This window comes from Alligator mississippiensis, chromosome 2, assembly GCF_030867095.1.
Source record: "Alligator mississippiensis isolate rAllMis1 chromosome 2, rAllMis1, whole genome shotgun sequence".
NCBI classification, from domain to species: Eukaryota; Metazoa; Chordata; order Crocodylia; family Alligatoridae; genus Alligator; species Alligator mississippiensis.
In genome coordinates, this window is record NC_081825.1 from 23380803 (window position 1) to 23404339 (window position 23537).

The window sequence follows — 23537 nt, forward strand, 5'->3', positions numbered from 1 at the left end:
ATGTACTAAGCTTAATATGCCGAAATAATGTATAAAGAAAAAAAGCTTTTTCGAAAGGGAGTTTTCAGTTGCAATAATGAATGTGTTAAGACACGTATGAAAATGTATTCCTGCAGGTACTTTAGAACCTAATAAATTATTAATTTGATGATTAATTTCATGGGCATAAGGACAGCACATTACTATGAAAAAACTGCATGGAACCTAGCCTTTGAACAAATGCATGCTAATTGTTTAATATATAAAAATGCTTGAATATAGGCATTTGTGTGAAGAAAGAATAAAAAAAATACAGAAAGTGAGGTTGAATTAACATTATATTTTCAAATTAAACAGATTTAAATATTGCCATTAGCAAACAAGGCAGAAGGGCTTTGATGGAACAGTAACTTAATAAAGTGAGGGAATAATATTATGACTTAATTACGCTTAAGCAACCACATAGGTTTATGCTGACCTAGAGAACTGAAATAAGACCACCACCAAGGCCTCTCTTTATTCCGTGTAAGGTCTCCTCTTTCATTTCTTTGTCCCGGCTGTGCATGTTGGGCATGAGGATCAAAATGTTCCAGTGGGTCATATTGATCACGCATGGCTTCCATGGGCCTACGGAGAAATTTATTTGGCCAGAATTCTGAAGGTCGTAGGACAAAATCTACCCGCCCTGCCCTTTTCATCTTGACAGGCAGAGTGACCTTTTTTATCACTTTGCTGTATCCAACAGCATGGGCACTGATTATGTATGTTCCTGGAGGGAGGAGTCTCCAATAGTCACCATCATCAGCTAAAAAAAAAAGAAAAACAAACTGGATAGCTTAATTCTTTCTCAAGCTGCATTCATATTTTCCAAATGTTAATATATACACATATACATATATGTGTTAGCAGTAATCATATAAAGACTGATATATAAAGACTCAGAAGATCTCAGCACCCAGCAGGAGCCCAACTTTTGAAATGAGTTCAGTATATTAGATGTTTCATTCTTTTAAAGAAAACCATCTAGCTGTGGATGTTTGACCTTTACATAATAGAAATAACTTGGTTTGCTGAATTTTGAACATGTGGTTTTGCAATTAAATTAATGCATCTTATTTTATGACGGATATCTATATGCCTATATTTTTAATTGAAATGAAAAGAGATTTCAGGCACATCAGATTCTGGTCTACCCTAAAATGAGATTTAATATCACAATTTCCTTTATCTACCAATATAGTTTTTATGTTGATGTTAAATCTTTAAGGGTTTAATCCAAAGGGTTTAATTGTGTCAGTGTTATGTCGAAGTCATTGTTATGCATGAGTCTTCTATCAGCCCCTCAAATTTGCATCATCTCCAATTTTGTATCTCCTCAACTTCTAGGTCTTTATTTTTCCCCCAGATGATTTGGTGTAGTGTCTGCTATGTTATATAATACTCTGGTTTCATGAACTGTTTCACTGACAATCACCAGCTCCAGAGCACGATCTTAACGCACATGTATGATATTTTTCACTTCTGGGGTTTTATCACATTCCTATTAAAACTGATAGCCAAATTCTCACTGACTGCAGTGAAGGCAAGATTGTACTTTAAATGCTCAGAACTTTACAACTCCTGCAAATTACTGACTAGATTATAATGTACTCTTTTACATCTGATTCCTATATAGTGTGTCCTAGGTATATTTGGAAAATACTTTCCATATGTGCATGGGGGAAAATCGTTACAAACTCTATAGCAGGGGCAGATCCAAAGAGGTGCAGCGGTGCTGTACCCTTTGATTCCTGTTCCATCTACTCTTAAAAGCAACTGGGTGGGAGGAACAGTGGTATTTCTATTCCTTCAGCACTGAGGTAGTCAATTGACTTCATGACACATTAAAATCTGTCTGCTTTCTACTGTCTTCAGTCCACAAGTATTAAGGGCCTTTTCGCCTTTTTAATGATCTTGATGTTCTACTATTCAAACTATCCTTTCTTCTGCTACTTTGCTGTCATTTTGCCATTCTTGGTAATGTTTATGTCCTGTTTTACAGCCCTGCATTCTGTTTTTAGCTCTAGCTAAAAACCTTAACTCAGGTGGGATAATGTTAACTCAGGTGTAGAAATGATTAATAGCAAAGTATTGGAGGCACTGTCAAGATGCTCAAGAAGGCTAGATTTTGTTTTATGTATCTGAATAAGAGATGTACATTTAACTATACGAGACTAATGAAACAATATATTTTGACTGTATTGGCTATTTTATTGCAATCTAGCAATTCCATTAAAATTATATTTAATTTTACTTTGAACTGAATAGTAGAGTGCTAGGATCCTAACATATTAGTAAAACCTCTAGTTTAACTAGAAAGAAATAGTACTTTGTAGTGTAATGTAACGTAATGTAATGTAATTACATGCAGCACTATCTGCACCCCTCTTTTCAAACATCCGAATCCAAATCAAATAGGGCCCATGTTGGACAGCTCTAATGTATATCCAACAGTAACAGTAGCACAAGGAGTAATAGTTGCATTTTAAATGTCCTACATGGGGTTTATAATGGGGCTCTATAAGCTTCAGGAAGATGTTATTCAGCTTTTAACCCAGCATAGGTTCTATGAGCAGTTGATAATTGTTCATCAAGCCTTGAGAAACTCGGATACCATCAGATGCATGATAGAAAGTGATTGTATCAGACATGGTATGCTGATACTTTTGCAAGACAGACCCTGACTGAAACAGGAATATCTGGAATATCTGAAGTGCAGTAAGTAATGTAGTACCTTGCAGATGGGGGTATGTTCAAACACCAGATTGCAGTGGGCTGCCCATAAAGAAAAGTCTTCCACTTAGAAGAACAGTTTTTTTTTTTCCTTTTGAATCATTTCCTGCTCTCTGCTAGGATGTCCTAGATGTGTCATGATTATGTTTATTTCATGGTACTCATCCAACCAGCACCCACAATGTCAATGGCAGTGGTAATGATACCTGGAGCTTGTCCTTGGTTTGTGGTAAAAAGTTAAATGGATTTGTGGGTTGACTGGGAGTAGTATAGTTCTATGCACCATATCTGCTATCTACAAAGTACTTTGGGGCAGCTTATGGAGTTTTTACCCCTAGATTGTCCACACATTAGCACCTTAAAGTGTTTTTAAGCACTCATTATGCAGCTCAAAGTTATGCCACTCCAAGGCAGGATTATCTCTGATCCACACTATGCAGCTCCTTTTCCATTAACAGGTGGCTACTCCTCACAGATGTGCCACCCAAGTTCAAACCCTCCACTATCCCAGGATCACTCACACCCCTGCCTATAGAACAGGGATAGAAGCCTGTCCTGGATCACCAGCCCTCTAGTGGCAACTCACAGCTACAGCTCTTAGTCCTGCTCTGCTCACCAGGCTTCTAGTGACAAACAACTGTGCAGGGGACAGTCAAAAAAGGTTTCTAGACCAAGGATGTGACTGCTCCACACTCCAAGCTAGCACTAACGCCGATCTACATTTGTGCAGCTCACAGCATAAGGTGCAACAAGGCCCTAATACTGCTTTACTCATTTGATGTTGAGTTGAGTACACTAACTGCAGGTTCAGCTGTGGAGGCCTCAGGTAAATATCACAAGCAGCATCATGTATGTAGATTATGTACATGCAAGCATATGGCATCAAAAGTGAGGAAAGTTTGCAGCAACATGGCTGGATATGCAAGTATCACATTTAGCATGGTCTGATTCAAGGGGGAATCTCTCCTGTGACAAATATATATTCCTACCAAGTCTGTTTCTGCCTCCTATTAATTCCATTGTCTATTGAAATTGAGGATGATGGTTGTGTGTTATAGTAGGGGGAAAAGAAGAGTGATATTTAGTCACGTATAGACGCTAAAGCGCCATCCAGTCCTGTTCTGTCACTTCAGTCTCATCAGTTGTGTGGAAAGCACGAGTGGGTTCTCCTGCCCTTAGTGGAGACAACTGACTGAGTGTCACTGATACCAGTGGGATGCTGTGCCCCACCTGGGCCAAAATGGTCAAGGAGGTATGTTGCATCGATATTGGCCAGGTTGCAGATGGTCCCATGAATTCCTAGTTTTGTAATCCTCCATAGTATCTGCTTCTGGAGTACCTGGCAGAGTATTGTTTCAGACAGTCAGGAAAGTGAGCTTTATGAACCCAAAAAAGTGTGGCCCAGTGAATGAAAGGAGAAAACATCCTCCAGGGAACAAAGCATTTCTAGTGATATCAGTGCCATTGCTGAGAGGAAAGAAACAGGTGACTTCTCAAAGGCAAATCTCCTTTCAGTGCCAAGGGTGTTTGTTAGGTAAGCACTGAGGCCAGTACTTGGATTTCTGTTGATGTGGTGTTTGTGCCAGCTGCTAATCCTTTATCTTCTTAGCTTTCATTTCTTTGCTACCATCCTTCAAACTCAATGATGCAGATGGTTCATCCCTTCCCCTGCTCTGAGGCTGATAATGAGTCTTAGAGCTGTAAGGGACACTTAGTGTTTGAGGTGATGAGTTCAGGATGCCTCTGTCTGGGAGTTTAGACTGAGATTGTTGGTATAAATTATCATGCTGTCAAGTAGGAACCTCTTATTACTGGAGACTTTGGGATCAGCTTCTTTGGCCTCTCTGAAACTGGACTTAGCTGTGCAATTCTAGAAGGTGAACTACTCAGTTCCAACCTGCCTGACCTCTCCTCCTTGTAATTAGAGAGCCTTTTTTGGATTGCTTCAAGAGATGCAGCTTGAGTCTTATGTGTCTTAATTTATGGGAAGATTTCATAGATTTCATAGACATTAGGGCTGGAAGGGACCTTGAAGATCATTAAGTCCAGCCCCCAGCCCCAGAGGCAGGAAGTCAGCTGGGGTCAAAGGATCCCAGCAAGATAAGCATCCAAACATTTCTTGAAAGAGTCCAGAGTAGGTGCCTGCACCACTTCTGGAGGGAGTCTATTGCAGGCCTTGGGGGCTCAGACAGTAAAGAAGTTTTTCCTTATGTCCAGCCTAAAATGGTCATGGAGGAGTTTATGACTGTTGGTCCTTGTTATCCCTTGGGACGCTCTGGTGAACAGATGTTCCCCCAGATTCTGATGCACACCCCTTACGTACTCATAGGCAGCTACCAGGTCACCCCTGAGACTGCACTTTTCTAGGCTGAAGAGTCCCATGGCTCTCAGCCTCTCTTCATAAGGCCTATTCTCTTTCCCTCTGATCATGTGTGTGGCTCTCCTCTGGACTCTCTCAAGCTTCTCAACATCCTTCTTAAATTGTGGAGCCCAAGATTGGATGCAGTACTCCAGCTGCAGCCTCACTAAAGCCGAGTACAGCAGGAGGATGACATCCTGAGATTTACTTGAGAAGCATCTATGGATGCAAGCCAGAGCTTTATTTGCTTTACCAGCTGCAACATCACACTGGTGGCTCATGTTCATCTTGTGGTCAGTCATGACCCCAAAGTCTCTTTCAGCCATGGTGATAACGAGCGTAGCACTGCCGAGCCTATAAGCGTGCTATGGGGTTCCCGCCCCCCCAGTGGAGTACCTTACACTTTTTGGTATTGAACATCATCAGGTTTATATCCACCCAATTCCTAAGCTTATCCAAATCAGCATGGATCACTAACCTATCCTCAGGTGTGGACTCAAAACTAAATGTCATCAGCGAACTTGGACAGTGCACTTCTGACACCAATGTCCACATCGTTGATAAAGATGTTAAAGAGAACCGGTCAAAGGACAGAGTCTTGGCAGACAACACTGGTCATGGAGCACCATAACGATTTGCTACCATTGACTCTCTGGATCTGACCTCGGAGCCAATTTCCCAGCCATCAGACTGTGGTGTAGCCGAGGTCACAGTTGGCCAATTTTTCCATGAGGAGATCATGGGACACCAGATCAAAGGCTTTTTTAAAGTCCAGATATATGATGTCAATCTCTTCTCCCTTGTCCAGGTGATATGTCACCTGGTCATAGAAGGAGATGAGATTGGTCAGGTAAGACCTACTCACGACAAACCTGTGCTGGCTGTCCCTCAGGATGTTGCCATCAGCCAGCTTATCAAGAAGGCTCTCTTTGATAATTTTCTCCAGAATCTTACCGAGGATTGAAGTCAAGCTGATTGGCCTGTAATTCCTGGAGTCTACTTTCTGCCCTTTCTTGAAGATGGGGACCACATTGGCCTTCTTCCACTCTTCAGGTACTTCACTTGAGCACCATGAATTTTCAATATTTTTGTCAATGGTTGGGCTATGACACCTGGCAGCTCCTTGAGTACTCTAGAGTGTGATCTGTCAGGACCACCTGACTTGAAGGTGTCCAGCCTCTCAAGGTGATCTTTTACAAGGTCTACACCAATGCTGGGTATAAATACGACCTCACCTTGGCCATCCTGCATCATGCAAGGCAAAGCAGTCCCTTTGGGCTGATGAAAGACCAGCGTGAAGTACCCATTAAGCAAGTTGGCTTTTTCCTGGGTGTTGGTTATCAGTTGTCCCATTTGGTTCAGCAGGGGTCCAATGTTACCCTTGCTTTTTTTTTCAACTCCCTACATATCTGAAAAAAGGACTTTTTGTTATCCTTGATATGTGAAGCCAGATGGAGCTTGGTTGCAGCCTTGGCTTTCTTGATCCACTCTCTGCAGATATGGACAGTGCTGAGTACTCCTCCTTGGTGGTTATTCCAACCTTCTATCCTTTATAAGTCTCTCTTTTGAGGCATAGGAGGTCCTCAAGTTCCCTGCTGAGCCAAGGAGGTTACTGAACCCTTTTGCTACCCTTCCTCTGAGAACGGATAGCCATCCCTTGTGCTGGCAAGATTGCTCCCTTGCGGAGCAACCACTCCTCTTGGACTCCTCTTCCTACCAAGTTGTGGTCCCTTTGGGTCTCGACAACAAGCCTCCTGAGTTCGTCAAAGTCAGCTTTCCTGAAGTTGAGGACTTCTGTATTGCTGACTGACTTACCAGCTTTGCAATGGATAGTAAAGGTGATTAGATCATGGTCACTATCACCCAGCTTTCCACTGATTCTTAGGTCACTGACTATGTCATCCCCTTTGGCCAGTACCAGGTCCAGCAATGCTTTACGTTTTGTTGGCCCATAGACTTCTTGAGTCAGGTAGAGCTTGTCCACGCGCACAAGGAAGCTTTGTGACTGACTGGATTTCGCGAAGTGCTCTTCCCATGAGATGTTCAGGTAGTTAAAGTCTCCCATGACAACCATGCACTGAGAGCATGCAATTTCAGCCAGTTCCCTGGTGAAGTGGAGCACTTAATGATATGACGTTCCCAGATGTGGAAGAGGCATCCACTGTGTCTGCCTATAAAGGGCATCAAGCCCCAGTAGGAGGGTCAGAGTTGGAGTCCCCCATCTGCAATTGTTGTGTGCCTTTGCCTTTGCCTTGCTTTATAGTGAACATAGGAGAGGGAGTCCAAGGGAGTTCTCCCTTTTGGTCTCTTCTTTCTTCCTTGGAACACTGGAAAAGACCAGAAACCAAACTTGGGGTGGGGGGTGGGGGGAGAGTATCAAATGCCTTTATAAAATAGCTGTTAAGTTCTAACAAATGCTAAGATGAGTCAGCTGCAGCTGTGGCTCTGCCTCACTACCACTGGTGGTTTGAGGAAACTGAGGGAAGTGTGCAGTCACTTTGCTGGTCCTTGAGAGCATGAGGAGGCTTAGCATGCCCGAGCTGCCCCAACACATAGCTAAGCAAAAATTTCCAAGTTGTATATATGAGGCACATGTATGCTAACTGTGCCCACACTGACACAAACCCAAAGGGGAACTAAAATGAGAGTGAGGCTTGTTGTTCCATGTGAATAAAATGCCATATTAGTTAGCAAGACATTTGATAGGAAGTTTCTGCAAAGACTTCTTGCACTTACGCATGAGGCTATGATTCCAGTATGGTAATTTTTAGCAAATTGCATGGTAGAGTTGTAAGGAAATAGCAATATTCATGGACAAGTTACTAAACAGGCTTGCTGCATGCTTACAGCAGCTAAACCGTAACCTTACAAAGTACATTTCCCTATGAGGGAGCACTGTAACGTAGGAGTTATATTTTGAAGAGCTAATGCCTCATTCTTTTCTATTGGGCAAGGTCCCCAGCTGATCTACATTTCCCTGAATCCTATATGTTCTCCTTTCTGACTGAGGAGGAGGGCACACCATGAGGCTCAGTTTCCTCTAAATTATGCTATGACAGAATTGTGGACTTACTCGTGAGCTTGTTGGTTTTTGTATCCCACCCCATCTGTGTACGTATATGTAAAGCAGGTTTTGACTTATTATTTCCCATGTAATTTTCGAATTACACTCATGCAGCCAAATCTCGAAATCAACATTGAATGTTCTGCCTAAGTGAGAATTGCATATACATTCAGCTACATAGTGCAGACCGTCACCATCATACGAGAAACAGACAAACAACAACAAATTACCTGTGGTAATATCATGCCTGATGCCTCGCACTGAAATTCGGGCATTTTTTATTGGATTGCCAAGTTTGTCAGATACAATTCCCTTTATCCCACGGTGGACCTACAAGAAAAAAAAAAAAAGCAAGGAGTTAAATCACATAATTCTTTGCATCCAAGCCTCTTCCTGCAAGAAAATCCCTAGGCAGAGATAAAAAGAAAATAGTCTCCATGAACTGGTAATTTGGCTATCTAAAGATGTGATGTATGGGTCCACATACAACCTCTTCGGATCATATTCCTCATTCTTGAATATTCAAACCAAAGGAGGGCTTGAATATTTACTTCATGTTGTGCCCTAAATTTCCTTCACCATTGTTGGGTTTATTTTGCTTCCATAAACACAATACTCTTGTGGGCTCTGACCCCCATCATTTGGGACTTATTTCAATGAGGTCAGTGCTTATGAAGATGAGTGTAACTTTTGCCTGTTAAACCAAATAGATTTGTGCACACATCAGATAATCTGGTATGTATCAGAATGGGAAAAGTTTTAATTGGTTATGGCAGACGTACTCCTTATCAGGAGTAATTCAGTCAGCCTTATCTAGAGAGTAGTTTTGCTTACTGTTCTGCATTCACTCAAAAGGCTTTTCCAACATAGACTTCTACAGTATCTCACACTATAAAAATCTTTACATCTCAAAGGCTTCAAGGGCAATATATATGGATTTAATCCAGCTCCATTTGGATTCACTCAAACTCATTTTCATCAGACAGCTATAAAATAAAAGGAGTTTGGTGGTCTGTATTGTAGTCTTTACTGAATGATGATATTTACCACAAGAAACAAGAGGTTGCTTAAAAAGTCTATACAAATCCTCCTAACAACTTTAAATTGCTATGTAGTCTATCAGAATAAGGCATGACAGAAAGCTGATCTGCTAATGGCTAAAAGAAAGAGTCCTGCCTTAAGTTTCTGTAATCACATACCTGTTGTCAGCAAGGTATTTGTAACTGCTGAATGAACCTATACCCGTATGTTTCAGTGAGTCATCCAAAAGTTCATGGAGCAGATGCTTATCTGAACTGGTTTTCTTTAGAAATTAAACTAAGCTATCATAAGGACAGAGGCATGATCATATTTCACCTATTAGGCATCTAATAATTAAATTATATGTCACTTTATGCAAGTAAATGGCACATACGTAACCATTTAACTGTAGTTATTAAAACTTACTCATTTTTGGATTGTGAGAAGATGGAATCACCTTCCACCCATACTTACCTAAAGAAAAAGGAGGAAGCAGTGGGGCAATAACCTTGTGGTTAGGTCATTCATCCAAGAAACCCAAGTTCTAGCCACATCTTCAACACGTGCTTCCTGAGGAGGGGTAAACCTGCAATTCCTGCTTTACGGCAAAGTGCTTTAATCACCAGAGCAAACTTAGGTGTTACTTAGTCCCTTCTCCGGCTGAAGTTGACACACTGCACCTTTAATTCACTATTAATTGGATAAAATGAATGGAGAACAATGGGAAAGTCATTGCTGCTTTGGCTAGGGACAGACATTGCACAAAAACTGGTTTAAATGATCAGAAACAGGTTTAAACCTGTAACAGAACAGACATTCGGTGCTCATAAACCAGTTTCAAAATAACAAAACTGGTCTGAGATAAACCTGGTTGAATGTAGTATCAGACTTAACTGATTTGGCTCAAACCAGTTTATGCAAAGTCTGTCCCAGACCCCTTCCTGGTTAAATTTAAACCAGCATCTCCAAGCATCTTGGCATGCTCTCTGGGCTGGGCTCTCTGCCCCAGTCCAGCAGGGCTGGCCCTGCTCTTCTGCTCCTCAGCCAGAGCAGGGCCAGCAGAGACGGGGTCTAGCCAAAGAAGGGTTTCATTCCCCCCTCCCTGTCCTACTGGCAGGGACCTGAGCTGGTTCTGCCTTGGCACTCCTCCCTCACTGCTGCAGCAGCAGGCCACCATGGCCCCTAAGGCAGAGGGGGCAGGGAGGGGGGTTATTCTCCCCCCTACCCCACTGCTCCTGGAGGACTGCAGTCAAGTCTGCCCTCCCCATCCTCTCTGGCCTGTTCAGCCTGGACTGGCCACATCCCACCAACACAGCTTCCCTGCAGCTGAGGGCGCGCTCTAGCACCCCTCGACACCTGGCCTCAGTAATTGCAGGCATGTGCCTTGCATTTTCTCAGTCCAGAGGGAACATCTGTGCTGTTACAGACTGGTTCAACCTAGGCACATTAGACTACCCTGCAAAGGTTGAATCAATTAAGGCTCTGGCTTTTTGGATGTCCTAAGGACTGAGCTATAGGAGGTACCTCCTCCTCCTCAAGTTTCTGACACCAACCAGTCATAGATTTTCTCCAATTAAAATTTCAGGATTTACCTGGCCTTGTGTACATACTTGAAAGAACATATGCCATTACTTACTGACCTGTCCAGCACAAATCCCTAGTGAACATAGTGGATATATGTACACTTGTGTGTCAGGAACTGAATTATATGCTATGCATAAGAACCAAAAGCTGCAATGAAATAGGATTTAGCCAAGTCAAGTGTCCATATGAGATTTCTTTACATCTTCCTTGAGTTCCTCCAAAATTCTCTGTTGTGACTTGCCTTCATCAGCCTCAAGACTAAGTCACAAAAACTGGCAGGAAAATGACAACCCACCCACCTTTTTCATAAATGTTTTCTAAAGAATTCAAGCACAGTGGACTCGGCGTGCACATACATATTTTGGGCCAAATCCTCTTCCATCTATGTAAGCATCTAAGTGCAATTTAGGAGAACATCAGGAACCTGCAATCCATGGGGCAGCCAGCAGTACACCACAGGTAAGCAATAAGCAGGTAAGCAATAAAGGGCCCTTTGGGCATCAGAGCCGGGGGGGCAACAAAGGCGCCAGTCACAGGGCTCAAGTGCCTATACACTAATGCTAGGAGCATGGGGTGCAAGCAGGATGAACTAGCACTCCTGCTTGCAGAAAACACCTACGACTTAGTAGGGCTAACAGAAACCTGGTGGGATCCTTCCCACGACTGGGCGGTACACATTGAGGGTTATAAGCTGTACAGAAAAGATAGAGTGGGAAAGAGAGGGGGAGGGGTGGCGCTCTATGTCAATGAGCGATATACATCGACCCTTATCAAAACGGAATCGGAGGAGGAGAAAGTAGAACGATTGTGGGTTAGGTTACATGGAAGTCAAGAAGAAAGAGATTTGGTGGTAGGGGTCTGCTACAGACCCCCACACCAAGGGAAAGAACTAGATTTGGGGCTCCTGAGGCAGCTCTTGGAGACCATAAAAACTAGGGAGGCGGTAGTCATGGGGGACCTAAACTACCCAGACATCTGCTGGGAAACGCAGACAGCAAAGTCCCACCATTCACGCACGTTCCTATCCTGCGTACAGGACCTCCATCTGACACAGGAGGTACACGGTCCCACTAGGGGGAATGCCTTACTGGACCTGGTATTGGCAACGGGGGATGACATGGTAGAGGACCTCCAGATCGGTAGCCATCTGGGGGACAGTGATCACCTAATAATAGAATTCACCATAAGACGCCGGGTGGGTAAGGTAACTAGTAGGGTGAAAGTGATAGACTTTAGGAAAGCTGACTTCAATTAACTCAGGCGTTTAGTCAAGGACGCACTGCAGAGTAAGAGTTTTGAAGAGTTGGGAGGCCAGGAAGGGTGGCTGTGCCTTAAGGAAATGATCCTTCGGGCACAGAGGGAGACGATCTCGATGCAGGGATAAAGGGGGAAAGGGGCCAAGAGGCTTCCTTGGCTGACCAGGGAAATGCAGAGCAGTCTACGGGCTAAAAGCGGGGCGTATAAAAAGTGGAAACAGGGAGAGATTACTAAAGAGAAGTATACCTTCTCTGCTCGCGCTTGTAGGGAGGCAGTTAGACGGGCCAAAGCTACCATGGAGCTGAGGATGGCATCCCAAGTTAAGGATAACAAAAAATTGTTCTTTAGATATATAGGGAGTAAAAGGAAGGCCCAGGGTGGAATAGGACCCCTACTAAATGGGCATAAGCAGTTGGTGATGGAAAGGGGGGACAAGGCTGAACTCCTCAATGAGTTCTTTGCCTCAGTGTTCCTAAGCGAGGGGCAAGACAAGTCTCTCACTGGGATTGTAGAGAGGCAGCAGCAGGGCACCAGACTACCAAGCATAGACCCTGAGATGGTGCAGAGGCACTTGGAGGAACTGGATGCGTTTAAGTCAGCAGGCCCAGATGAGCTCCATCCGAGGGTAGTGAAGGCACTGGCTGATGTCATTGTGCAGCCACTGGTGGGAATATCTGAACACTCATGGTGCACAGGCCAGGTCCTGGAGGACTGGAAAAGGGCCAATGTGGTCCCCATTTCCAAGAAGGGGAGGAAGGAGGACCCAGGCAACTATAGGCCAGTCAGTCTCACCTCCATCCTTGGCAAAGTCTTTGAAAAAATTATCAAGGCTCACATTTGTGAGAGCCCGGCAGGAAAAATTATGCTGAGGGGAAACTACCATGGGTTAGTAGCAGGTAGATTGTGCCTGACTAATCTAGTCTCTTTTTATGACCAGGTTACAAAACACCTGGATGCAGGAGTAGGGGTTGAAGTCGTTTACTTAGACTTCAGGAAGGCCTTCGATACGGTATCCCACCCCATACTGGTGAACAAGTTAAGAGGCTGTGACTTAGATGACTACACAGTCCGGTGGGTGGCAAATTGGCTAGAGGGTTGCACCCAGAGAGTCGTAGTGGATGGGTCAGTATCAACCTGGAAGGGTGTGGGCAGTGGGGTCCCGCAGGGCTCGGTCCTTGGTCTGATACTCTTCAGTGTCTTCATCAGCGACTTGGACGAGGGAGTGAAGTGTACTCTGTCCAAGTTTGAAGATGACACAAAACTGTGGGGAGAAGTGGACACACCAGAAGGCAGGGAACAACTACAAGCAGACCTGGTCAGGTTGGACATATGGGCACAAAACAACAGAATGCAATTCAACAAGGAGAAATGCAAAGTGCTGCACCTAGGGAGGAGAAATGTCCAGCATACCTACTGCCTAGGAAATGACCTGCTTGGAGACACGGAAGTGGAAAGGGATCTTGGAGTCCTAGTGGACTCCAAGATGAACATGAGTAGTCTGTGTGACGAAGTCATCAGAAAAGCTAATTGCACTTTATCGTGCATCAGCAGATGCATGACAAACAGATCCAAGGAGGTGATACTTCCCCTCTATCGGGCGCTGGTCAGACCGCAATTGGAATACTGCATGCAGTTTTGGGCGCCACACTTCAAGAGGGATGTGGATAACCTGGAGAGGGTCCAGAGAAGAGCCACTCGTATGGTTAAGGGCTTGCAGGCCAAGCCCTATAAGGAGAGACTAGGGCACCTGGACCTCTTCAGCCTCTGCAAGAGAAGGTTGAGAGGCGACCTTGTGGCTGCCTATAAGTTCATCACAGGGGCACAGAAGGGAATTGGTGAGGCTTTACTCACCAAGGCGCCCCTGGGGGTTACAAGAAATAATGGCCATAAGCTAGCAGAGAGCAGATTTAGACTAGACATTAGGAAGAACTTCTTCACAGTTAGAGTGGCCAAGGTCTGGAACGGGCTCCCAAGGGAGGTGGTGCTCTCCCCTACCCTGGGGGTCTTCAAGAGGAGGTTAGATAGGCATCTAGTTGGGGTCATCTAAACCCAGCACTCTTTCCTGCCTATGCAGGGGGTTGGACTTGATGATCTATTGAGGTCCCTTCTGACCCTAACATCTATGAATCTATGAATCAATTCTATTCTACCCTATTCAAGTATTTGAAAAACTCTTAAAGATCTGTTTTGGATCACCATGGCTACTTCCAGATGAGTGCAGCCATGTGGTACATGGTGCTGCAGACACATCAGTGGTGCCACATGCTGCACATTCAGCTGTTCGTTTTTTGACCCCTGAATATCCAGACTCTGGTTCCCAGCCAGATCTGAGTGGTAGGATTGCCACTTCTGCAGTCCCAGGAGCCCCCCAGAACCCCAGTTAAGGCAGCTGAGGCCAGCCCAGTGCTGGCCCCAGCCTCCCCTACCCCACCTGCGGTGACCTGTTGTGCACCAGAGGGTTCATGGCAAAGGTATTACCTGGGGACAACAAGGTATGCTGCTGCTAGTTGTCCCCAGGGAAACAAATGTCAACACCCATGTGGACACAGCCCATCATTTTATCATTAAGCTTGAGCCCCAAGAAGCAGTGAGGAGGAAGACCCACACATCTTTTATATGCTCAGTTTTTTAAGGGGCATGAGCAGTGTCGAACAGAATTGTACTGACATGTCTAAGTCAATGTAATAAGCAGAAAAGAATCTGGCTCATAGGGTAGAATTCTGTTTCCCTGAGATGAACAAACGACACTTACACAGTTTCTAAGTTTCATAGACTGTAAGGCCGGAAAGGACCTCGGAAGATCATCGGGTCCAGCCCCCTGCACCAAGCAGGAAAGATAACTGGGTGTCAGGTGACCCCAGCAAGATGAACCATCTAGTCTCCTCTTGAAGATTTCCAGGGAAGGCGATTGCACCACCTCTGGAGGGAGCTTATTCCACAGTCTGAACACCCGGACTGTGAAGAAGTTTTCCCTAATGTTGAGCCTGAATTGATCTTCCAGGAGTTTGTGGCCATTACTCCTGGTTTTCCCCTCAGGTGCCCTGGTGAACAGGTGCTAAGTATCTAAATCACCCAACAGCATTCTATATCACCTCATGTAATGGCCTGAGTCATGTGTACATGATTCAAGCTCTTATATGACAACAGTCCTGCCCTACACAACAAAGTCTGTGCCTCCTACACATGCCTGGAAGTGATTCAGTGCTGTCCCTGCAGCATCTAAGGGTGTCTATACACAATTAGGGAGGCTGCTCTGGCACACTAATTACAATGCATTGGAGCAGACTTGATTAACCAAATCTGCTGCGTGTGGTAATTACTGTGCTCTGGGAGCCTCCAGTTTCTCGTTTGATGAGCTTTATATAAAGCACCCCTGCCGCCATTTTGAAACACAGGGACTATGATACAAGACTATGATACACTCTGGGCGCTTTAATTAAAGTGGCTCTCGAAGTGCCCTCCCTCCCCCGCCACACACACTTCTGGATCACATGTATAAACACCCTAAGTTTCTAAGTCTACTTATGCTGCATGAGGTTCAGTTCTTCTATGAAGGCACAGAAGTGTAGTATAAATCCCTGAAACTGTAGTTGACTAAAGACTGAGTGTTTCTGTCCCCTCTTTTGGCCAGGAACTGAGGTTCTAAACTCATCTCTCCCTAAAATAATTTGAACGCAACCCCCCTACATCACGGCAGAATTACCAAGCTATGCAGAGCCAAGAGCACCTTTCTCTTAAGACTGGACCACTAGCAGCCAAAAGGAAAAGCATCTTAGAGATGGAAGAAGAACAAGCAAGAGAGCCTGACTATGACTTAGGGGCGGTAGATGCTGCCTTTGCCCAGGAGCCTTGTAAATAAGCCCTTACTTCCAATGCTGTTCGCATTGCATAAGCGTCTTTGGGCATAGACAGAAATGCAACTCCCAGGACTTGGAGTGATTCATAGAAACTGCCATGAGTTACACCAGTGGTTTCCAACCTTCTTTTTCCATGCCCTGCTGCTGGGAGTGGAGTGTAGCTGTGGCAGCAGCGGCCCGGAGGCGGGGGTGGGGGAGCTCCCAGCATGCAGCGCAGCCTGTCTTTTCTGTGCAGCACTGCTGGCATTGCCCCCATGACCTTCATTTGGGTCATGACCCAGGGTTGGGAACTGCTGAGTTAAACCTATCCTTTCAACCCAACAGACATTAGCTATTAGATCAGGAGGGTGAAGGATCAGCTCCAATTTGGAGCCAATCCAGGGCAAAAGGCTGTGTCTGTGCAGCCTCTCCCTCTAGCTCCACCTCTCACCCCATTGCAGCTCTGCTGCTGTCTGTGGATGGGAGTAGGGATGCACCAATAGAGATTTTGGGGGCCAATACTGATAGCTGATTTTTAAGGAGGCATATTGGCTGATACTGATCTGATTTCCAATACGCAGCTCTTCAGCTTGAAAAGCTGCACCAGGCTGGTAAGTCTGGTGTGGTGGAAGAGGTTTGGGGGCACAGATTAAGGCCCCTGTGGTAAGGGAGGGAATGGGGTTGGGGCTGGAGCAGGGGCAGGCACTGACCAGCCAGGGTGGGGAGGGGCACAGGACAGAGCCACAAGTGGCTCATCTGGAGGGTGAGGGTAAGAGGCGTGTGCCTCCCAAATCTGTGTAGGGGCAGGCTGCAGCTGTGGGCTAGGGCCAGGGCCAGGGCTGGGGCTGGGGCCAGGGCAGACGTGGGACGTGGCTCGTCCGGGGGGCACAGTAAGAGATGGGGAGGGCAGCTCTCACTGCTGTGTGTGGCTCATCCGATGCTCATGTAATGGCTCCCACCACTGTTCCTGACATTCATCCAGGATGGGGGGGTGGGTGTGCCTCCAGATCTGCCCAGCCAGGAAGAGCCTCACCCCATCCCGCCCTGCCTTGCATAGATCAGGGGGCACATGCCTCACTTCCCTGCTCCCCCCCCCCCCCCCGTGCCCTCCTGGATGAGCAGCAGAAGCAGTGGCAGGAGCTTCCAGATGAGCACCGGATGAACCGTGTGCAGTCCCTATCTGCGCGCCCCCCCTCGACGAGCCACACCCCCATCTTATGGCCACCCCGGCCCTGGCTTGGCAGCCCCAGCCCCAGCCCCACCCTCACCATGGGGGCCTTGATCTGCCTCCCCACACCCCTTCCCCCTTCCTCTTCCCCTTCTCCTCACCTCCCACCACACTAGATTTACCTGCTGCATGCAGCTTTCCATGCTGCTGACTCTACTGCTCACTACCTATGTGCTATTCTGCAGCTGTGCACACACACGGGCATTTATCAGACAAATTATAGGTGGCAATGAGCCTATTTCTGATACAGAAAATTTTCTTTATATCATTGCTGATCTGATATCAAACTGACGTATTGGTGCACCTATAGATGGGAAAGAGGAGAAGGCAGGGGAGAGAGGTCCATTCTGGAGTTCTTTCAGCCCCACTGGAGCAGGGGATGGGTAGAGTCCCCCCCTCCCCGCCCTGAGGTGAGGAGCTCCAATCCACATACCTCCCCACTCCAGTGGGACTGAGGAAACCCCAGAATGGACCTCCCTCCCCTGCCTTCTTCCCCTTCCATCCAGAGAGCAGATGGGGCCAGGCTGTGCTGCAGGAAAAACAGAAGTTAATGAAGGTGCTCCACTTTGGAGAGTTGATTTGTTGCATTATTGGTGTGCCCTGAAGCTGTGCTCTTCCATTTGGGCACGGCTTTAGAGTACTTTCAAGGGACTGATTGTATGACAAATGTCATTTCTATCTGCGCTCTTTGGGAGCACTGAACAAGCAACATTGGTATAGAGATCAGGCTCCCATTATGCTCCACCTACTTGAAATGCCTTCCCAGTGGGACTGTAATTCATGCCAAGACTGTAGTATTTTGAAAGTCATTTAGCAACAGTTCTCATGACAGTACTTCTTCATGTAGGAGAGGCCTCCTCTGAATCCCTAGCAAACACACCCCTGTGTATGCCTGTGCCTGTGTTTGGTGAAAGGAAATGAAAAAGCCTGATGAATCATTAGTAGCAAATCTTAAAGTCTCAGGCCTCCCCTTAGAAAAATAAGAAAGCCCACATGTCTAATACTCAGCATTCTCCAGCTGTCTGTCAGTAGACCACTCTGCCTTGTGGGGCACTAACTGACTCCACTGTCAAATCTTTCCTGAAACCACATTTTACTTGTGACATCTCTCATCACACATCAGCTCATGGAGCAGGAGAATAATGAAAGCCTGGTGACTCATTGATGGCATGGGCAATAAATCTGTTTGGCGACTCATTTGTTTCCAGTTTGGTTCATGCGTTGTATGCCCGAGTGCCCTGCCACTTTGATGGGATTCGCATTGATGGGATTCCATTGGCCTAGATCCTGGCCCCAGTTGTAACAAGGTAGCCCAGAATAGTGCCATGATTTAAAGTGTCCTGTCTCTGATGCATTGGTATTAAAGAGAGACCCACTATGTAAAATACATGAATAGCATTGGGAGCAGGAGCCAGAACCCAGGATACCCTCCCTTCTAGGGTAAAGCCTCTTCCCTAGGCTCCCATGCTTGCTTTCCTATTGGCCTCACAACTCTTTCCTCTTAGCTTCCCAGTGGATTACCTTCAAGGGAAGACAAGTGTCAAAGGTGCCCATGACCATTTTTCCTGTATAACTTGGGAATTAGGGCACTCTGCTGGGACATGCAAGGCATTGGTTCAAATCCTTCGACTGCTTGGAGTTTCTTATGTTATGGACCACTAAGGTATTTATAAAGGAAGAAGATCTTTATGCTGCCAGCACAGACATCTGGCCATCAGGACTAAGAAAGCCATGCCAAGACTTTTACACCATCAGAAAGAAATGAGATTCCAGCTGGAAAGTCTTAGCACAAGTTAAAAATCCCCATTGAATGAATAGAGGGCTATGTGCTTCCTGAATGTGTCAAAGTGCCACACGCTGAAAAGAATGAGTGAACTATCCTAGAATTCCTCTCTAGGGGAGCACACGTGTATTGAAAGTGTAGGAAAGCTACATGTCTGCACAGACAAAGTAGAATGTCTTTCTAATTCTGGTTGTGTACATCAGGACCTTACCAGCATCTATGTAACAAAAGGGTGTCATAGGATTTAGGTCATGGAGTACACATACACTGAAGTAGCAGCATGTCTCAGCTGGACTTTCTCCAGGCACAGCTTTACCATGAACTCAATCCAGAAATAGGTCATCCCCAGATTATCTGGGGCAAAAGTCAGGAGGACAGCCAAAGAGGGATATGCTGAATTGGCCTCACTGGTGTACTTCCAAATGTGAAATCCTGGAGTATACAGTCAGAAATGGGTTAGCAGATCATGCTTAGAAGCAAGGCACATTGGTGACATGGTGTCATCTTACCCTAGGATATGTGAATACCATTTAGACACCTAGTAAGTAGGTAGGTTCTGGTTACTGGTGTCTAATAAGAGTCTTGGTATTTTCTAATTCCACCTGGAACTCTTAAAAAGATTTGTTGTAGCATAACCAAAACCACAGAATTGGAGAACCACATAAAAATGACAAGTTACTTGAAATTTGGACAAATTTAAACTGGTTTGACAGAAAGGTTGAAGTGCATTTTCTTGACTTGATAGTTCTTCCTCTAGTTTTGAGAATCTAATTTATAACCATCTGAGGATCCAAATTGTTTATAGACATGTTCTTGGTTCCCTTCTATATTTGAATGCTTCAGAAAAAAAAACAACCTTAACCCTTAATCCCTCCTGTGAGATAAAGAAAGAGTATTATTCATAGTCCCAGACAGGTGAAGTATGGCATAGTGACCAGTGGAGTTAGACAAATGTTCTCATAAGATTCCCTAACTGGGAAATAACAACAAAGAAATACCAATGAAGAATGGAGAAGGAGACTCTTGAGCAAAGAAGCAATGTTTGTGAAAGTAGAACCCTACCATTTCAATAAAATTCAGAAGGGACTCTCTGTTTTCATGCCAGATTGAATATAGTTCTTCCTCCAAAGGAAATTTTTCACATCCCACCTCCACGGTAATTTCAAAACAGTTTGTATGAAGATAGTTAAAATCCGCCATACCTAAAGTCATAAGAAGAGAAGCAACATTATTGAAAACAATCCATTTCACATTTGGAAGAAGGGCACTATGACACCCAAAAGCTTGCCTATGTCTATGCCAACCATACAGTTAAGTCTGATTTAACTGTATGGTTGGCACAGGCAGGCATATAAAAGATGACACTCACAAGAATTCTTGCCTCTCACAGATAATGGATAACATTTTTAAAAGTACTCACCATATTTGCCCAAATACAAAATGACCCTAACTGTAAGATGACCCCCCAGTACTTAGGTTGAACACATGGAAAAATTATAAATGTATTAAAATTGTATGGAATCTAATCATTGGAGGATCATTTTCAATTCATCACTACCCCACTACTGCTGGCAGTGGGGGGAGAGGTAATAAAGGTCACAGTAATGGGATAGGCCGTACGGGTCACACAGTGGGGGAGGCAGTAGTGGGACAGGCAGTGAAAAGCAGGCATCTTATCCCCTGTTGCCTGTTCCTCACCACTTACACCACATTGTGCCTGCCCCCTATGGCTTCCGGCTGCCCCAGTTTCACCTCCCCATGTTTCTCCTCTCCTCCCGCTCCACATTGCTTCTGCCCCCACAGTCTCAGATCCCCACCCCTCTTCTCCCTATCTCCCCCCCTCGATGTCTTCCCCCCACCTGCCCCTCCATCCCCCCCACTTACCTTTGCTCCACACCAGCAGGCTCTGTTCCTGATGCATCATGAGGCATGGAGCATGGCTCCATCCTGGCCCTGTAGCAGTGGCATGGAGCTGACGCTGCTGCTATGGGCCAGGTTGGAGCATGTTTTCCATGCTCCAGACTGCAGTGAGGACAAACCCTGCTAGTGTAAGGAGGAGTCTGGAAGATGGGGAGAGAGAAGGAGAAATGGCATGGGGGTGTGACTGAGAGCTGTAGGGGAGGAGCGCTGGGGCATGCAGAGGCTTCAGCTCCAGTTCTGGCTCCAACCCTAACTCCGAGTTGGGGCTGGAGCTGCAGCAGTTGCCTGCCCCTCCACTGCCTTGTATTCAGTTGTAAGGCAAGAGGCTTTTTTTCCTTCATGTTAAATGTGGGAGGAAAACTTCTCTTCTAATTGAGTAAATACATTAAGTCTCAGGTACTTGTTTCCCCATTTTCAGGAGTGACTTGAGCATTCAGGCCTGGGTCCAAAAAAGGACTGAGATATAGCAATGCTGAGCCTTTAAAATTTAGATGCTTAGCTCCAGGCACAGAATCCACACAGTCAAGTTAGGCACCCCAATTCCCTATCTATTAAATGTAAAGGTTTAATCATCTGGAGATCCTAAATTCAGTAGGGGCTTTGGATCAAGTTTTAATTTATCTTTAATAAGGTTCTTACTTAAGTTTCACTTCACTTTACAGATTGGCAGAAGCTTACCTCCAGGAAAGCTGTACCACTCCGCACCATTTATAATGCCTCCTCGTTTCCCAAAACTTCCACCACAGCGAATTTCTGATTTATCTGAGATGATTGGATGTGCATCTGCATATGCTTTAGCCAGCAGTTTGAACATCTGAAATGAAGAGAGTTGGAAAATATTTACTTGCTCTGCCAAGTATAAGCACTTTTCCCAATTACCTTTCCACCACTAATTTCCACTCCAGCACTAGCCGCTTATGCTCAGGTACCAAACAGTAAGCCAGACTGTGTTCTCTAGGATTTTACAAACAAGGAAACCTCTCTACAAGACTATCACTCGTACACAAGGGGCTTTGCTATCTCTTGAGGACTGTCCACCCCTTGGAGGGCATGCTGTGCTTTCTCTGTAGGGTTCATACTTTGAAGACTTGAATCTGAACTACCAGACCCTGTGTTATCTTTTATGGTATTTTTCTTTCTTTCCTTTTTTCTCTTTTTATTTAATCCAATTAAAAATAAATCCAGAAAGACTTTCTGGATTCAAAAGCAGGAATTAAGTCTATTCTATTTTGTCAGGGCCGCCATTCACTACTTCTACTTTTCAAAGGTAGAGCAGAGGTCCAACAGGTTTGACCTCTACACTAATCTCAGTTCAATGGGAATGTCACAGGGCTTTCAGGAATATTTAGATGGATGCTCTGCATTTTACGATATACTCTTCTAGATTAACCACTCTCTCTTCTTTGGGTTGAATGGCAGATGGAAGAAGGTACCCTTAAGAAAGTGAGCAGGGTGTGCTGTACAGGCTGGAGGCATGGGCCACACACAAGTCATTAGAGGAAATGACTGCTAGTGAAGGATGGTAGATTGATACCTGCAAAAGGAAAAGAAAGTGCAGTTGGGAAGGGGGAAGAAATAGCAGAAATTTAGGGAAAGTGATTGTCCTGTTTCCTGGACAAGTTGTTTTGATGTTTGTCTGAAATTGGCATCTAATCCCTAGATTTTTATCTGAATCCCATATTCTAACTTTGGTGGGTTTCAAATCCTGAAGCTATTCCAGCAGCCCCTCACATACAAGATGCTTTACCACACTAATCTAATGCTCAGTAAAGCATCACCGCCTACACGTGTGGCAATTACTGTGCATTAGATTAGTCTAATGCACCATTTGCTAGTGCCACTAGATACAGGTACTAAAACATGGCCCATTAAACTAATGCACTGTATCACACATATAGATGCTGACCAGGAGCAAATTGCTTCCAGTCAGCCCAAGCAGTAGGGGACCACACTGCTGCTTGGCTAAGCTGTGAGCTCCAAGGGGTAGAGGGAGCTGTCGCTAGCTCCAGGGGCAGCTACCAGCTGTGCAATGCTTAGGTTCAGCTGCAGCTAGTTCTCCCAAGAGGCTGTGTATGAGCTGGTAGATGCTGGGCACACTGGTGCTTGCCTGCCCCTTGCTGAGAGCTTCACAGGTGCACTGGATGCAGCCCCGCACTGGTGTGGTAACCACACAGGGGGCAGCAGGCCCAGAAGCATGCAAGCATGGACCCCTGCTTCACAGGGACCCCTGAGCTGGGCACGGCTACTGACAGACTGGGCCAGGCTCTGCCACTATACCAGGTACTGCAGGGCCTGGACAGCACAGCTGGGGGCAGAACTGGCTGCTTAGTGGCATGAGGACAATTTCCAGTCTTGGGGCTCCTTCATGGTCCTTGCTGCCCTGCACCCTAGTGCCTGCACCTTAGCTTCAGGTTGCATGCCATAGGAAAGCTCCGGGCCCCACTGTCACTATAATTTCAGCTTGAGGGGGAGGCACAGCTCCTGGGGGAAGGAAGGACAGGTACAGTATAGGTGCCATGGGTCCCGCCTCCCCAGCTGGTGGCTCAGACCAACACACACTCCTCCCAGGAGAACTGACCACAGCTGAACTTGAGCTCCATGGGGCTGGAAGCTGCCCCTGGGGCCAAGGACAGCTCCCTCCACCATTCAGAGCCCAGACCTGACCCCCCCCCTCCCACCCCAATGCCTCCTGGTAGCCCGGAACTGCTCCCAAAACCCCCTGCCAGCCTGAACCC

General features: G+C 45.7%; 1 protein-coding gene across 1 annotated transcript in view; it reads right to left on the minus strand.

The window, feature by feature from the left end:
* Positions 1-299: 299 nt before the first annotated feature.
* CPZ (carboxypeptidase Z) overlaps positions 300-23537 on the minus strand; it is a 68491-nt gene continuing 45253 nt past the window's right edge. Inside the window, exons 8-11 of the mRNA XM_006264209.4 lie at positions 21481-21616; positions 19945-20084; positions 8405-8504; positions 300-784 (exon numbers count right to left, since the gene is read on the minus strand). Coding sequence (XP_006264271.1) covers positions 420-784; positions 8405-8504; positions 19945-20084; positions 21481-21616 — 741 coding nt within the window. The 3' untranslated portion in view covers positions 300-419. The remainder of the gene's footprint in view (positions 785-8404; positions 8505-19944; positions 20085-21480; positions 21617-23537) is intronic.